The 13591-nt window shown below is 35.2% G+C and overlaps 1 protein-coding gene and 1 long non-coding RNA gene across 2 annotated transcripts; both read right to left on the reverse strand.

The window, feature by feature from the left end:
• Positions 1 to 409: 409 nt before the first annotated feature.
• On the reverse strand, positions 410 to 5058 carry LOC145587789 (uncharacterized). Its single transcript, XR_014101437.1, has 5 exons — positions 4860 to 5058; positions 3758 to 3827; positions 3371 to 3455; positions 2496 to 2639; positions 410 to 610 (listed from the first exon to the last, which is right to left on the reverse strand). It is a non-coding gene; the product is annotated as an uncharacterized LOC145587789 (long non-coding RNA).
• A 2118-nt stretch (positions 5059 to 7176) lies between these two features.
• On the reverse strand, positions 7177 to 8771 carry LOC145588828 (protein FAR1-RELATED SEQUENCE 6-like). The gene is made up of 2 exons (XM_081645426.1): positions 8572 to 8771; positions 7177 to 8080 (listed from the first exon to the last, which is right to left on the reverse strand). Exons 1-2 carry the CDS (start codon positions 8769 to 8771, stop codon positions 7177 to 7179), a joined length of 1104 nt encoding a protein of 367 aa, XP_081501552.1.
• Positions 8772 to 13591: the final 4820 nt, after the last annotated feature.

Below are 13591 nucleotides of genomic sequence, written 5' to 3' on the forward strand. Positions count from 1 at the left end.
TCCAAACTAATATACGAAGCGTCGCAAATTACGTATTTCGCGCATTATCCCAAATGTGTGTAGTTTTTTAGCGACGCTTTTTGCTGTCCACATAATTAAATTTAGCGACGCTTTTTGTTGTCTTGCGTTGATTCGTGTCAGCCTATGGTATGGCGGGAAACTCTTTGAAATTTGAAAATGTACAAATATGTAGACATTAAAAAGCGTCTAGAATTTTTTTTAAGCTTTTTTTCCTTTTATTAAAATATTACCATCATATATACATTATAGTTATTTAAGTTTATCATAAATTAAATTAATAACATTAAAATTAAAATAAACAAATATTCTATATAACTAGATCAGATTAAAAAAAAAAAACAATAATAAGAGTGCGTAGTTAATTACCAAATTTATAAAAGAAAACATCAACACAATTAATAAAAATAATAATAAAAAAAGTCGAATATTATAGTAGCTTGTCCGATCCTTAAATAAATACATCACTAATATAATTAAGACTAAAAACCAAAATAGATAGATGACGGCGTTATAAACGATTTAGTCACTTGTTTTGATGCTCAAGTGTCCCGGCCTATTCTCTTGTTGCACATACATTGCCTTTTCCAATCTTCAAAAAAAAAAAAAAAAGTATAAATTAGTACTTTACACAATATAGGCTTATACACACACACACATACAAGCTCTAAATTTCACACACACTCACAAGCATTTTTGAATTTCACACACAAGCATTACACAAACGTCTTTGAGAATGCCAATACTTACAACAGGATTCTTATAAACGTCAGGCTGGCAGTCGTATAACAACAATCTTACACACACACACACACACACACACACACACACACGCACGCACATTAGGCTGGCAGTCTAAGGGGGATGCCAAAGGATGAGGCCACCTCAAAAAAGAATTGGGGATTATTCGATGCAAATGGGAAGCCAGTCTATATCAGTATGGGTCTGTTTTGTCTAATAATACTACAAACCAGACTTATTGTACTGTAAGAGATGGAATTGACAAGAGGATTGTTCCCCTTTATTGCAGGCGAGCCTTGCTATAAGCCTGATAATGTATTTGCTCATGCTACTTATGCTTTCAACACTTATTATCAGAACACAGGAAAAACACTCAACATTTTAAGTGAAGTTCACATTTTTGCTTAGTAATTATACTAGTGCCTGAAGAAATATAAGAAGAGGATCCTAATCATCTATCGAGATAAGATACTATCAAATAACATGTGCACAAAGATGACCTTATAGGACTTGAAAATGCTAATCATTCATATCATAACAGTATAATCAATCATTAATTGAAAACCATATGTGCGTTTTATTTTTAAAAAAATCAAACTGCCAAGAAAGAAACATCAATGATTTCCCCCTGATGATGACAGGTTAGCTAACATATTGGAAGCTGACATGTTAGCTAAACAAAGGGAAACAGATTGGAAGTTGACATGTTAGCTAGTAAGTGTTGAGAAAAAACAGGACAAAACCATTATGTTGGATTCAGGTTCTTTAGGTAAAGTATTCATTCTCCCTTAAAAACTCAAGAGCTATTTCTTATGTAGTAAATGAATCCCCAAATCTCATTATATTGCTGATCTATTCTATGAACATTATCAGAGCGGCTCACAATATCTAAAGCAGCCTCAATCATTGCTCAACCTTAGCAAAGAAATCCCACACATTCATTAGTATACAACTACAAAAAAAATAATATTCCATTCCATCATGCTTTATATCATGGTTTTAGACTCAAATATAGCAGCATGATATAGCAACAAAAGATGGAAGATAAGTCGTAGACATCTCAGGCATTCAGCTTAGGCAGGGGAGCAGGACAGCAAGCAGCAGGGGAGCAGGGCAGACAAGCAGTATAAAAGTTCTGAAATCAGTTTTGGATTCAGTTCTGAAATCAGTTTTGGATTCAGTTCTGAATTTAGTTCTGAATTCAAACTTCCAAAAAATCAATTCTGAATTCAGTTCTGAATTCAATTCTGGATTCAGTTCTGAATTCAGTTCTGAACTTCAGATTTGAATTCAGTTCTGGATTTCAGCTCTGATTTCAGTTATAAAGAAAAATGTGACTTTGTTACCTGATGTTTTGCCTTTCCTAAGAATTCAGATGCTTTGTTTAGAAGACATGGAGATGCATTCCCTTGACTAACTTAGCTTTGTCAAAGTAGAATCCTAGTAGTTTTATAAGCTCACAAAAATGATTTCTTTTATTGATTTAAGTCTAAATAACACAAGATAGGACACAATCACAACAACGAACACACACACACACACACAAACAAGATAGGACATAAACACATCCATGAAGATAGATGGGGCAGCATCTCAGTCAACAAAGGAAGGCAGTAGCGAGTTTGCAACAACACCTCAATGCGTGCAGCAGCAGCATCAAACAATAACAGCAGCAACATCAAACAAGACCAAAAACAGAACAACAATTAATAATAAAAGCAATAGCATATAGGTACCTGCAATACCCAACCTGTTGCCAAGCAACCAGCCATGGCGCTGCCAATGTGGCTGCTATACTATGTCAGCAAGACAAGAGCATCAGGGAGATCAAGTGAAGAAAAAACTTCTTCAAAACCTCTTAATCACAGTCCCTAGTACGCCTTTAAAAAAAAATGGAAGAAAGCAAACCAAAAGAACTTTAACACTATATTTGATGCATAGATCTAGAGGAAGAATTAATTATTAAATTGTAAAATATATTAAAACCAACAAAATTACAAGTAACATTTGCTAGGTAAAAGCAACAACCAATGATGAATTGAATTTGATTAAAACTAATGAGCCATCAATATGAACCATGCAATTATAAGTCTTTTGGTCCACAATAATGTTTACAACCATAGAGCAAAGTAAGCAAATGTCAATAAAATGACACAGCTCAAACCAGCTTTTAATGATTTGGTAGAACCATCAATATGAGCCATGCAATTATAAGAGTTTTGTCTACAATAACATTTACATCCATAGAGCAAAACAAGCAAATGTCTATAAAAGGACACATCTCAAACCACCTTCTAATGAATGTGCAGGAAATTATAATGCGGAAAACAAATATTACCAATGAACAAAGATATCATGTTTCTTAAGCAAGTTTGAGATTGCTCATGGTTTATAAAGATATTGTGTCTCATTATGACTTTAGCACAAAGCCACAAAGATTTCAGAAAACCAAGATTCAATTTAGTTCTAGGTTAGTCTATTTTTCATCAGCTTAATAAAGCAATTACTCAATTCAATACGTACCATGCATAGTTATAATTCATCAAATATAAGTAGGGACTCTAGCATCTAAACACAACACATGTTAAAAAGAGAAATACGACTTTGTTACCTGGTGGTTTGCCATTTCTAAGAATTCAGATGTTTTCTTCAAAAGAAATAAAGATCTATTCCCTTGACGAACTGTCCAACAAGTGCTTTAAGAAGAAAATTGTTATGTTCGACTTGTAATCACCTCTCATAGTATTTTACATAAAATGTGACATAGAGTTGCTACATTATTAAAACATTAACTAGCTAAAATAAAAGTCCAATAAATGAAAGTTTAATAATGCAAGCTAAGCTAAGATACAAAGGCTATATAATGTAACTTTTAGCGGAAAAAATGCATAAACAATATCTTCCATCTATCCCTTTATCAATATTGTTACACAAAATTTTCACAAAAAAAGGGAACTCAAATTTCAAGAAAAATAAAGAGTAATGCAGAGCTACATACCTTCAAATTTGTAACGACACATGAGGTGCAGCCCCTTGGTATCATCACTTATGAGAGAAAATGTACATCACTATAGCACAATGAAAAATCTAAAAAATTACATCAACTATCAAAACAACGAAACTGCATACTACACAAAGTTTGCCACAATGTATCCTACACATAAATCACACAGCATCAATATAAGAATTGAGATAATAAAAGAAGAAAAAGGGAGAGAAAGAGACATAGAGCTAGCTAAGAACAAAGCTAATGCATCTCTTTACAAATATATTTAATAATTCTTAATCCACTTACTGCTCACAGAGAAGACCATCTTACATTAATCGAGAAAAAATATTTGAATCCCTTTTTTTATACTCCGTAATGTAATAGAAGGCTCACACTATATGTTGCAATTTTGGGTTGGCTTGTAAGAAACAGTAAGCTCAAGTTTTTCCACATGAAAGGCTCCCACATTAATTGGTTTAGTAAACTAGCCTGAAATTATGATATTGTTCTTCCTTAAGTCCTTGTTCATCACGTCTATATAGCATTCTAGCAAGACAATACTTTCTACATAATCCGCTGACTCGGCTTAAATAACTTCTAAGAAATATTTGGCATTTGTTTCAAAGTCATCCCCTAACCTCTCATGATTCAAAAACATACTAAAAACCCTTTATTATTGCCAATTTGATTTCAAATAATTATCGGAAAAAATTAATGCAAATTCATATAAATTTGTAGACTCTTAGAATTTGGAAAGAGAAAAAAATTTAAATAAGATTTTTACCTTAAAACTGTAAAATAAGAACCTGAAAATATTCAAACACAATTAAAAAAAAAGTGTTCTTAAGTAATAGCAGGTGAGCAGCCAACTCAAAATGGTGCTTCGCTCAAACATAGAATAAAAGAAGGCTAATTTTTCCAAAATTTTATTTGAACAGTAGCACTAAATCGAACTCAATAATATGTATAAACAAACCATAAAATATTAATTGCTCATGAATCAAACCCATTTCAGAATAAATTTTTGTGAAATTATTGTAAAATAAACTCTATAAACAAGCTATAGGATTCGATTCGAAGAAAAACTGAAGCCCAAAAGGAAAGGATGTACCTCAATTTTATCGGCAAAGAGAAGACGAAATTAAACACCATTGAAGGCCGGCGGGAAGAGAAAATTAGGTAAGCAAAATTACAGATGAGCGGTGCAAAGGGAACGAATTGAAGATCTGACATTGAAATCCATGATTTTCTGAATCACTTTGCAAAATTTTGTAAGATGAAGGTGAGATGAATAGTTAGGGTTAAGATATGAGAGCTCAGAGAAGTGAAGAGGGTTTTCAAGTTTAGTACTATGGGCGGTTTTATTATTTCCGAAGTTTTGAAACCGTGGGTAAAGCCAAATAAACTCACGAGCCCTGCACGTGTAGTTCTCGACGCTTATTTGCATCGAAATTCAATCTAGGCGTCGAAAAAACACGCATATTGTATTTACCACTTGACGCCCTTGCCTAAGCGTCGAAGCTGAAGCGTCGAGAAAAGACTCATTTTGTAGTAGTGACTCATTAGTTGGGATTAAAGTATGAGGTTTTAAATTAACTTTCAGCTTGTTTTAATTAAATTATGAGTGGTTTAATAAGAGTATATATTGCTGGAAATTTGTGTGGAGTAGATTTTAATGCATATTATGATTTTGGATTGTAGGAGACTTTGAAGTGAGTGATTTCTATTAGTCGTGGCGATTTTATGATCGTATTCAAGGTACGTTCGCGTACTTAGCATATTTTTGATGATGCAGTAACATGCTAGGCTTGATTAATTAATCCCAAGTAGTATCACTTTAGATTATGATTGGAGATTGTGATTTGGTTGATATTGGTGATTGAATTATGAAGCTTGGTTTATATGTGATGGATTAATGATTGGAAAATAATCGTTTGACATGTTGTATATGAACCACACTTTTATTTATGGCATGATAGAAAGCATGTTTAATTAAACTACATGTTTAATTGAGTTTGGAATATTGAGAAGAAATTTTATTATGGTTCATACAATTTTTATTGATGCTTTAAGCATGAGGAAAGAGCTATTTAAATGTCTTTGAAAATGAGGAAAAAATTATATTTTGGTGCCTTAGTGCACTTAAGGTATTTTCAACACTGAGGGATATGGGTGTGGCACATTATGCGTTTAAGGTGTCTTTGACACTGAGGTAGATTTAAAAAGGGTTCAACATTACATATTATGTGGTCACTAATTATTCAAGAATTAAATTGGTATGTTTAATTGTTTGAATAATTATTATGATTGAATGATTATGGTTTGAGAGTCATCACCAAGTCTAATAATATATAAATTACGTAAAGTGAAAGAGATTACGCACCAAAACTCTTGGAACGTATATACCTTGAGTATGAACATATGGGGGGAGTTATGCGACTTTATGTTTGACCATAACTTCTAATGGGAGTACATGACGTTGTATTTTTCTTTTATTATTATGCGCAGGAATTCCGCCACTTATGAGTGATTCTTTTATACTGGCACGGTTAGCTCCCGTGTTAGTATCCCTTTATTGGGGCTGGTTAGGGGGAAACCTGTTCGATGCATAATCAATACTAAATAATTTATTTAGTTACTTAGTTGAGAAGTCTTGTTGTATGTTGTGTGCTTGTAAACAGGTGCAACGAGGTAAGTTGTGTGTTGATAGGTGAAAGCATGTTAGTGTGTTTAAATACGCTTATGTACTCAGCTTTGGTGATTGTGTGTTTGTTAGCCTTGTCTTTATCTTGGCCCTATGATGACCCATTTTTAATGGAGAGTAGTGGAAACAAGTAGAGAGAAGCTTTTCAGAAAATGAAGCATATTCATGATGGGCATGAGTAAAGAGCGAATCATGCTAGTTTTCATAAGTTTATGATATGTTTATTGCTTTCATTATTTTATTACATTATGTTTGTGAGACTAAGCAAAGGTTTTGAATTGGTTCGGTTTTGTTAAGGGCCTACAATGGTTCCAAGTTGTAGGTTGCTTTTGTTTTACTTTGGTTTGACTTTACTTTCGTTGGTTAACTTTTTAAGTTGAGTCGTTTTTGAATGTTTTTTAAAAGTAGTCTTCCGTTGTGTGTCTTTGATAGTTGCTTTAGCCGTTTTCACAGTGGCGATAATGTCTTATATTTCCTATTTTGAGTTTTAAACAGAGCAAACCAGGTATTTTAAAAGAAAGGAATTTCTAGGGTGTTGCAAAAGTATACACATTCAACACAGTTACCACAACACACTTACCTGGTTTTGCATACTGAGGGGATGTACACTCCCAGTGTCATTATCCACATCTTGCCCCGTAACCTATTTCTGTTTCTTCTTAGCACCTATATTGGCAACCTTTGCCTGTTTCTTCGAACCCCTTTTTTCTGTCGGGGATAAAAATTAAGATCCTCTGGGTCTGCCTTTTTTATTATTACCCTGGGGTTTAGGGTCTTTCACACAAGAATTGGGAGTGTCTTCTGGTTGTTCAATGCTTCCTTTGTTAACTGAGCTAGGGGCTTTTGGAGTTGGAACCACAACCTCTTTCACCACCTCAACATCACAACTAGGCTTTTCATTACCGCTAGAACCTTGTCCTGAACCTTGAGCCAACTCTTGTAGTTCATCTACTTTGATGGTCATTAACTGAATCATATCAATCAACATTTCAACAACATCTTTTGACGATGAAGCACGCAAAACAACAGGTTCAATTGCTAGCATCAACTTATCATATCTCATCACCTCTTCAGTTTTGGACGCATCATGATAAGCAACTTTGGTAAGGGTATGTTTCCTACTAATATCCTTTCTCCACCTATCTAGAATGTACATGGGAGGGACCTTTATAACACCATTCATGTCCAAAACCTTTATTATGTGTCTACAAACAATCCCATGACATTCAAAGTGGCGACAATCACAGTACGCCGCTTTTTTCTCCGTGTTATACACAACTGTGTACTCCATCAACCTATTTTGTAATGGAATTTCTCTCCTCTTTTTCTTGCAATAGATCCATACACGATTTGAGAAGACATGCTCTTCCTCATTATGTGACACCATCTTCTCTGGCCCGACAGGGGTCACATATGCCACACGGTTACACTGATTTTGTACTTCAGCAAACTTTGCATCCGTATACACCTTTTGAAATTTACATTCTAATCGAAATTCTGACAATAAAGGCCTTACATAACGCGCTGAGTTTGCATCCACAGCCGTCTCATCACTTGCAGGGCTTTGCTTGTTAATATACCCATAAAAAAGCTGTTGATGCTCTCGACCCTTTGAGTTGTCTGCATTCCTGCCCAAAACACATCTTTAACGTATGCGGGAATCCACATCTCTCTCTCCTCGAATAGCCCTACCACAAACACAAACAACATGCAAAACATAGGGATGAATTTTAGTAATTTACTTCTCAAAGTAAAATACCATTACAAAACCATCAAATACCAAGTCAAATGAGTATCCAACACAAATGCAAAATGATACTGGAATGTGTCCACTACAAATTAGAGTAACAACATAGGCATGGATGGTACTAGTTCACTACATAACAGTATCAAACAAGTACCAACATGGGCTTGGATGGTACTTGTTTACTACACAACATTATTAAACAAGTACCAACATGGGCTTCGATGGTACTGCCTAATATATAGCAGAACAAACAGAACCAATTCTATTAGAAAAAACTAATCGAACCCTAAGTAAGCACAGCCAAACAGACACAATACTTCATGGACACAGAAGCGTATAAACAGAACCAAACAATTAGTTTAGAACACTGACCTTTTTAGCCAATCATAGCAATCAAATTGTTTCAGCTTGAACTTCTTCACAACTTCCCACCAAGACTCAACAAACTCATTCGGGGTAATGCTATTGTAGATCACATGCTGCAACTCATCTTTCACATCCTGATAGTTAGACAAAGTGCCAAGTTTCTGCCCAAACTTCTTCATAATATGCATATACACCACCGATGGCATGTTTGAGGCATGGAAAATACAGCTCTAATTGCCTTCCTCATCGCGGCATCCTGATTTGTCATGATCGCTGCCGGGGCCTTGCCTCTCATGCATGACATCCATCCAACATAGCCGAGGCATCACCATTTTTTTAACTTTAACTTCCTTTTTCTATTCACCAAGTTGTGCATATCTTTTTTAATGAATCCCATATTCGCAACACCATTTCTTTGGCTAGCCATATTGTTCTAAATTTGCCCGATTGGAGCACCGGATCCATGGTCATTTTCAATCTTATGCTCTAACTTCTTTGTAATATTCTCCTTCCTATACATAGCTATGTGTTTGGACATCTCAGGACTTATCACATGATTGTGCTCATTGACAGCCTTCTTTATCATCCAACCACTTTCATCATTACCTTGCCCGTACATCATAATTGGACAATCGCATTTTTTAGTCTTCTTCTTCAGTACTGGTTCTTCCTTAACCACAACCTTCTTTCCATTAAACCTCCTTCTGTACGTTGTCTTCCCATAACACTCGCATTTCCAAATATAAGTGCAATATGAATTTGACTTTCCCGCGTTTTTGGAGGTTGGCTTCCCACCACCTATACACACAACACCAAATCCTTCTTGCCTCCCATAACCACGATAAAACTTATTCATTTCATCCCAGGTGCCAAACACCATTCCCACTTCTAGTTGAGGTAATAAAGTACCTGTCCCGGCTGCAATATGACATCCCACACTACAATCTTCTTTCAAATCAATAAACTCACTGTCCCTAGTAATGCTAACCTTCTCGATAACCTTGTGAAAACCCTCGGATGGAGGTTCCAGATTCAAGTCAAACCCCCCCCCCCCAACCATTATCATTCAAAACAGTTTGGGAATTTTCATCACTGTCTGAGCTATCTGAGCTAAAATCGGAATCTCCCTCCACCTGGTACTCCCAATCATTCTGCCAATGGGAACAAAATAACATCATTTAGGGAGAGGGTATTATCACAACACCAACTAACAGAAACCAAAGGACCAGCAATCAAGATAATTTCCCGTAGATTCATTCAATTAAACCCAGCATGAACATAAATGAACAACCAACAGCACAACAACAATCGTTCAATTACAATCACCAAATTCACAAAAAAATTTCATAACACCACAACATTGGCATCAACAACTAAAGCTGGCAAATTTCACAATACCACAACATCAACATTAGCACAACTTACACAACAATCATTTCCTTAGATGACACAAAATTCAATTGTCCATATAACATAACAATTAAGCAGAAAGAAATCCACAAACCATAAACAGATCGACAAATCCAAAATATTTTCATGTTGTTCTTTACTTTTTCTAATTTCAACTGCCATTAGAGCTTAATGAAATAATTCATCTTTGTTTAGCAAGTTCAACTACAATTAATAATTTCAGCAATTACCAACTTCTGAACTAAATAATAACTAACCTCAATAATTTCACTTTCTCTGTTCACACAAGCAACGCATTCCATTTTCGCAAACTACCCAGCTCAGGTCGTCTTGAATAGTCCACTAAATTCAGCTCACCTCGTCTTCAATAGTCCACCAAATTCAGCTCAGCTCATCTTCAATTGTCCACCAAACTTGTCCTTTTCAGCTGCAGTAGTCGATTTAGTTTTGGGAAACAATTTAGGGGAAAAATTTGGGAAAAAAATTAGGTCCTCTTCGATTCTGCTTTGTCCATCATCCAATATCAACAATTAGGTCCTCTGCGATTATTTTTGGGAAACAACGTGAGGGGGAAATTTGGGAAAAAAATTGAGTCCTCTTTGATTCTGCTTTGTTTAGCTTCCAATATCAACAATTGGGACCTCTGCAATTATTTTTTGGAAAATAACTTGGGGGAAAAATTTGGGTGCAAAAAATGGGAGGGAAAAATTTTGGGTGAAAAAATAAGGGATTTTCCCCGCCATGGCTCTTCTCTCTCCACTCAATAATTGGGGATGAAAGAGGGGTTAGTTACAGGTACCAGTCACCCCATTTCTTATTCGATTTTTTTAGGATGCTTTAAATTTGGTCCCCGCACCACTTGGTCCCCCCAATTCATTTACTTCATTTAGGAAATTATTTTCCCTTTTTTTCCCCTTAGTTGAGTCCAAATGGACTCAACTTAGTAGAGGATAAGAAATCCTCATATATATTAGTGACTAGTTTTGTGCCCCGGCGATGCCGAGATGGTTGATAAAATTTTAAGATAACATTTTTACTTGAATGTTAAGTACGGTCAAATAATTCGTTTTGATAATGTAGGATATTTAGACATACGAATAATGTGGAGCATACTTTGTATAGTTTTGTTTGTAAATAGATATCTATGTTATTATTGATTTGAAATTATTTTTATTGAAATTAAATTATTTTCGTCACTAATTTAAACTGAAATAATTTTTACCAAACTAAAATTAGTTTTACTAATTAAAACTATTTTACTTATTCTCCAATATTTTTGAAATAACTTAAATAACAATGCATTTTATATGCGGCTAACCACACCATCTGGCCGAACAAACCCCTACAAAACTGATCGAGTAACCCATGTAATACTAACTAAGTAACGTCTAACAGACTAAATAACCCTTATCTACAACACTAATTGAGTAACCACTATAACATTGACCAAGTAACCCTATAGCACTAATGAAACTCTGATCTTGTAATAGTTGATTACACGGTTTGGCCAGCTACATATAAAAGTTTGTGATTAAATTTATTATAAATGGATCTTATTTTAAAGAACTTTTTAAAACGAATTTGATGATTAAAATAGAACTGAGTTATAGAATATTTATTAAAAGTTATGATTAATTTTGTATATATGAAATATTAGAATTCTATCTGTTACGGGTATTTTAGTGATTTCCCCTAGGACTCTGGTCACGCTCTTCGGATAGACGGCCCGGACACCAGCAAAACACGAATATTTCGTTGTCATAATATTCACCTTCGACGGTTAAGTTAGTAACCTGAACTCGGAAAAGCTAGAGAGAGTAAGTAGAGAGAAGTTGGAGTTGTTTTAATGCTCTATTGAATGTTATTTCACAATCCCCCCCTTCCCATCATAAATGATTGGGGTATTTATAGAGGTGGGGATTTGTGCCTTTCAGGGTTAATATCCTAGAATAATGTTTTCTGATTGGCGGCGCAATCAGGCATGGACACGTGTCCTTGGTGGGCGCCGTTTTGTGGTTTTCTCGGGATTTGGGCCTCCTGATGTAAGGAGGCCCTTTTCTCTCTTTTTCAAGTGCTCTTTGTAGGTCTTACATACGTGTCATCTTCCTATAGTGACACGTGTCGTCCTTTGATCGTGCCACGTGTCACTACGGGATTGGTCCACGTTTTGGGGTAATTTTTACCCTAAACATTTGCCACTCAGAGGGGGCGGCTCGTACTCTACGGGCCGCCTCCTTTGATTTTCTACTCGTCCTGATGTGTCCAAGTATTCACAGAAGTTTTGAGTGTTTCTTTGGTATGCGGACAATACTGAACGCGAGGAAATTAGGTCATTGACTAACCTCCTCACGGCCAAACAAAATTTATTATAATCCTAAACTAACCCCTAAACAAGTCCAGTGGTATGTTCGGAGTTGAACCACAAGGAACGGTAATGTAGATTGTTCTTGATCTAATGCTTAAGCTACGCCAAAGTCGGTTTATGGATAGTGGACACTACAACTACACTAACACACATATGAAGAACAAAATATTATACAGTCTACTAGGGGCAAAGATCCACTTTGAACAATTAACAAGTTAATGAGAATCCATTCGATAATCAATCATGCAAAGAAAGAATTAAAATGGGAATTAATTACACTCAAGTGCGATCTCTCAAATTTCTAGCCTAGATCCCTCATTGACTAGGAGCATAGAAGAAATTTACTCAAAATGCAATCAAATATATCAATTTTAATTCACAATCCCTTGTCAAACTAGAACTAATATGCAATTAAATTTGCTATCATGGGAGATCACTCCAATCTAAAACAAACAACATGCCATCATCAATTCAATCAATTTAATTATACAATTATCATAAAATTTATCTCAAATAACTCAATTAACTATTACAAAGCTTCACTCAACACCTAGTAGAAGGAAATCTACTCAAACATGATTAACTAAGTAATTAAAGAAAGCATAAAGAGAAAAGAGAGTAAGAATTCTCATTGATATAAGATGGAGATCTTCAATCATCAAATTCCTCCTTTGATTATCCAAAATCCATGAAAACCATTGTGTTTCTCACTTCCTCTCTCTAAAAACCTAAAAAACTACTGAAAAATCAATTCCTCTCTCTAAAATGAACAAAAAAAAAAATCAATTTTTACCCCTTACTAAATTGCCTAGGAAGCTCCACAAAAAGTCGAGCAACCTGCATAGGAGCGGGCGCTCCTAGCTGCAGCAGTGAGAGGCAGAATCACTCCAGACAGTTTGGAGCCGACGCTCCTCATAGGGTACGAGCCCGCTCCTATTAGACTGGGCAAACGGCTCAGCTTCAAATGAACATATCTCCCACGTTTTACATCGAAATCAGGCATATGACCTGTCATTGGAAAGCTCTCGAGATAAGCTTTCATCTCCAATTAGAATCACCCAAAATTGTTTTGTAGATCAAAAGATATTGGCGTTTGAAGTTTGATCTTTGCAAATCAAGTGCACATTTCTTCATTACTTGTTCTTTTATGTTTTATATTTCTTCAATATTGAGCAATGAAGTTTTCCAAGTGTTCTTAAACATAAGAATAAACCAATAAAGTTTAATCTAATTCCATAAGCAACCAAAATA

Source organism: Chenopodium album, chromosome 17 (genome assembly GCF_948465745.1).
Source record: "Chenopodium album chromosome 17, dcCheAlbu1.1, whole genome shotgun sequence".
In the NCBI taxonomy this organism is placed as follows: Eukaryota; Viridiplantae; Streptophyta; class Magnoliopsida; order Caryophyllales; family Amaranthaceae; genus Chenopodium; species Chenopodium album.